Here is a 3,739-nt window from a genome sequence, read left to right as displayed (position 1 = left end):
CCTCGGGTGGGAACATGTCGTTTACTCTTTTTGTAAATGTTAAACATCTTAAAATTAGTATTTTGACATATATGTCATTGTTAAATGTCATATTATATTTTACAATTTACATGTTTTAAAAAAAATAAACAATTAAATTGTGAGAATCAAAACAAAACAAATGTATGAGTTAAAGATAATTATATTTTTTCATTAAAAATCTTCAAAGTACTAAAATTAAGAAATTAGGTATATTAATAAAAAAAAAATTTAAGAAACAAAACTACATTATATTTATTTTAGTAATTTACACTATTTTATTAATATTATTGTTCATTTGCAATTTTTTCTAGTAATGATAGAAAATATGATGAGTTGATATAATGTTTGATGAGTTAATATATTTTTTTTTTTTTGGAAATTGTAACAAATTGAAGAATCCAAAAGAAAAGATAATTAGATTTGGAATTCAATGAATTTAATAAGGCTATTATTGATAAAAAAAAATAAAAAAAAAACCATAATAATTAAATAATTTTAGATGTCTTGGCATCAAGATAAAACCCAAAAAATTTTGCTTAATAATTTTTATCTTACAAACTAACATAAGTTAAAAAAAAAAATTAAAATAATACAGTATAAATATATGAATCACCCAAATTTAATTACAGTAAAACTTAATAATATCAAAATAATAACAATCAATTAATATATTTTCTCTCATAAACTTGATGTGACATGTTGATTGTTGATTTTTGATTAAATTTTTTTGTCTAATAACATCACCTAGCAATGTGGTGGGAGCGTCACGTTGGGGTTAGGAGAGAAAGTTTATGAAATCCATTTATCAACATGATATTGCCCATCATAAAATACTCTTAAAAATACAACACTATTGCACGTATATATTCAGTCTGATATATAAAGTACAAAATCTACTACCCTTTTTCATTTTATAAAACAGGTTTTCTTGGAAAACAATTAAATGAAACATCAAACACGAGCAAATGACCCTAAGATTTACATGGAAAACACCAAAACATTGGTATTTGAGTTTTTAAAGTAATATGCATGCATTTAATTAATTGAAGAAACAGGAAGTATTGAAGAAACAAACAAGGAGCAGATGTTATATAAAGCTGTGCCTAGTAATAGGTTAAACTTAAACGTGCAGATAAAGGATAACGTCATACAATTCTACATGCAATACATTAATGTAGATCTTAATGAGAGAAAATCATTAAAACAACGGCAGCAGTAGACAATTGGATCATGAGAAACAGAACGGATTAATCCAGTAATCAACGAAGGGAAGAAAGAAATTAGTGGTGAAGAAAGTTTTAAATCTCTATATACAAACACCGTATAAACTAATAAATATTGAATACGTTTAAACTGATATGGCATAATGTGTTTGGCTCAATGATCATACATTTATAAACAAAATAAAATATAATAATACAATAATAAACTATATATGTGTGAAATGGTATATATGAAATGGTCCAATAAATGTACGTAAATACATGCTTAATTAAGTATTCATATCCATTATAAAAAATTCAGCATCAGGTTTGTTTTTTTTTTAAGGTTTTACAACAAAGAGTAATAGATCTTAAATAAGAGCACAACAGCATGCAAAAGAAAACCAAGTCTAGTAGACTAATATAGGAGAAAAACACACCACAACCATAAATCATAGAACTGATCAAACCTATATTTAATCTTTGATTCAATTCGTTTGCAGCTTCATGCAAGGTGATGGTGACGAAGATGGTGATGGTGATGGTGATCCAACGCTCTTTCTTCCTCACTAAAACAAGTCATCGTTGATGCAACTTCACCTTCCCAAATGTTACCATGACCACTACTCGCAAGGTGATGAACTGGGTTTGGCTGCTGCTGCTGTTGGCTCACAAACATCGTGTCATTGATTAGAGAATCGAGAAATGAAGAGAATGTATCTTCGTTATAGGTTTCGACATAATTTTCCTGGTTGATGTGTGCAGAGTGGCTAGTTGGTAAACCCATCATGAAACCATCCATCTCCATTTCGTTATCCTCCACTTGATGATTTTGATTATGATGATGAAGATTGGTAATGAAGTTTTCATTGCTTTCAGTAGCTGTTGCTTCTGTGTCTAAAGATTCGGGATTGAGATTGGGATGAGTATTAGGGTTAGGGTTTGAAGTTAAAGCGAGATGATCATTATTTCCGATAACATCTGAGGAAGTAGGTAATGGGTCTAACGGCTTGTGGGTTCTTGGATCAATTCCTTGATTAATCAGCTTTTTGCTAAGATGGGTATTCCAATAATTCTTGATCTCATTGTCAGTGCGTCCCGGGATTCTTCCCGCTATCAAAGACCACCTGAGAGTAAGAACATGAAGGTTGACATTAACAAATCATTCATCGATGAAAAAAGTAAAACAAGTGAACTCTTGACGCTGGATACATGGAAAGTCAGTAAACTGTGAACATCTGATAGTATTCACGGTTTATGACCGATAAGGAATCCCTTTTTTTTCTTGTAATGCGCGCGATCATCCTCTGAATATTTATGGAGAATTGAAAGATTAATTTGGGGAAGAAATGATTAAACACCAAATTACCGGAAGAAAGAGATGAAGCACAAAAGCTCCTAGTTCAAATTCATCTTGCAGCAATAGAAGATCAATTAGAAGAGATTCATATTGGGTTAAGAAGAACCGGAGATTGACGGAGCTCTTATTGGCAAATAACGTGATTGAATAGAAAATGAGAGGGCCGGAAGAAACAGAACAAAGAGTACCTGTTCCCGAGCAGGCGATGGAGGCGAAGAATGAGATCTTCTTCGTCAGGAGCTATGCGACCTCTTTTAACACAGGGTCTGAGATAATTCATCCACCGGAGACGGCAACTCTTGCCGCAACGAAGCAGCCCGGCACGCTTCGGGAGCGTACGCCAGCGGCCTTCACCTTCTCTCTTGATATAATTGGATAAGATCTCGTCTTCCTCAGGAGTCCACGGGCCTTTCTTGATGCCCACCTTGCTACAACACGGGGTTCTAGTACCAGAAGAAGGGTTTCTCATATTAACTGCTAATGAAATTTTCAAGCGTTGCTTTCTTTCAAGGGCTGGTTTGTGTGGGAGGTAAAGCTCGATGGAGGAATGAATTAATGAAGAAAGTAAAGATTAGGGTTCAAGGTTGGGGATGGAGAGAGTGTTTTCGCGGATGTGAAGAGGCAAAGATGAAGTAAAGTAGCAAACGAGCATGATGCAGACACATCACCCTTAGACCCTACACACAGTAGGAAGACTGCTCAAAGTTTACATTCCTTGGCATCATTTTGATATATTTGAGATAATTAAGTAGTATTATTTTTTCATTTATTTTTAAAATTTTATGAAAGCAAAAATAAAGATTATTTAATAGTAATATAAATCACATGTGGATGTGGGTAGCAGAAAAACAGCAGCTGTCGCGATAAAAATCATAAAATATTTTACTATATATATATATACATGCATTAATTAGCATAAAAAAAGTGAATATATTTATTTATAAAATGTCATCTATCTATTGTGTGCGTATAGCCGTATAGGTCAAAAGGAAAAAGGTCATTGTGCATTTAATAGTAGAGTAAACGATTTCTTTCCAACCAAGGTTCGCCTTTTTTGACACTTTCCCAACGTTGATATTTTGTTATTATCTAAAACTAATTTCGGTACCGAAAATTTTCTTTATTATCATCGTTTAAACTTCTGATCCCTTTTTTA

At 32.3% G+C, this 3,739-nt stretch overlaps 1 protein-coding gene across 1 annotated transcript; it reads right to left on the bottom strand.

Annotated features, from left to right (window-relative positions):
• Positions 1-1,560: 1,560 nt before the first annotated feature.
• On the bottom strand, positions 1,561-3,309 carry LOC116121917 (transcription repressor MYB5-like). The gene is made up of 2 exons (XM_031407822.1): positions 2,772-3,309; positions 1,561-2,350 (listed from the first exon to the last, which is right to left on the bottom strand). The coding sequence occupies exons 1-2, from the start codon at positions 3,050-3,052 to the stop codon at positions 1,729-1,731; spliced, it is 903 nt and encodes a 300-aa protein (XP_031263682.1). The 5' UTR covers positions 3,053-3,309; the 3' UTR covers positions 1,561-1,728.
• Between the last annotated feature and the right edge of the window lie 430 nt (positions 3,310-3,739).

Source organism: Pistacia vera, unplaced genomic scaffold, assembly GCF_008641045.1.
Source record: "Pistacia vera cultivar Batoury unplaced genomic scaffold, PisVer_v2 Contig129, whole genome shotgun sequence".
NCBI lineage: Eukaryota > Viridiplantae > Streptophyta > Magnoliopsida > Sapindales > Anacardiaceae > Pistacia > Pistacia vera.
This window is presented reverse-complemented; position numbering and strand designations above follow the sequence as displayed.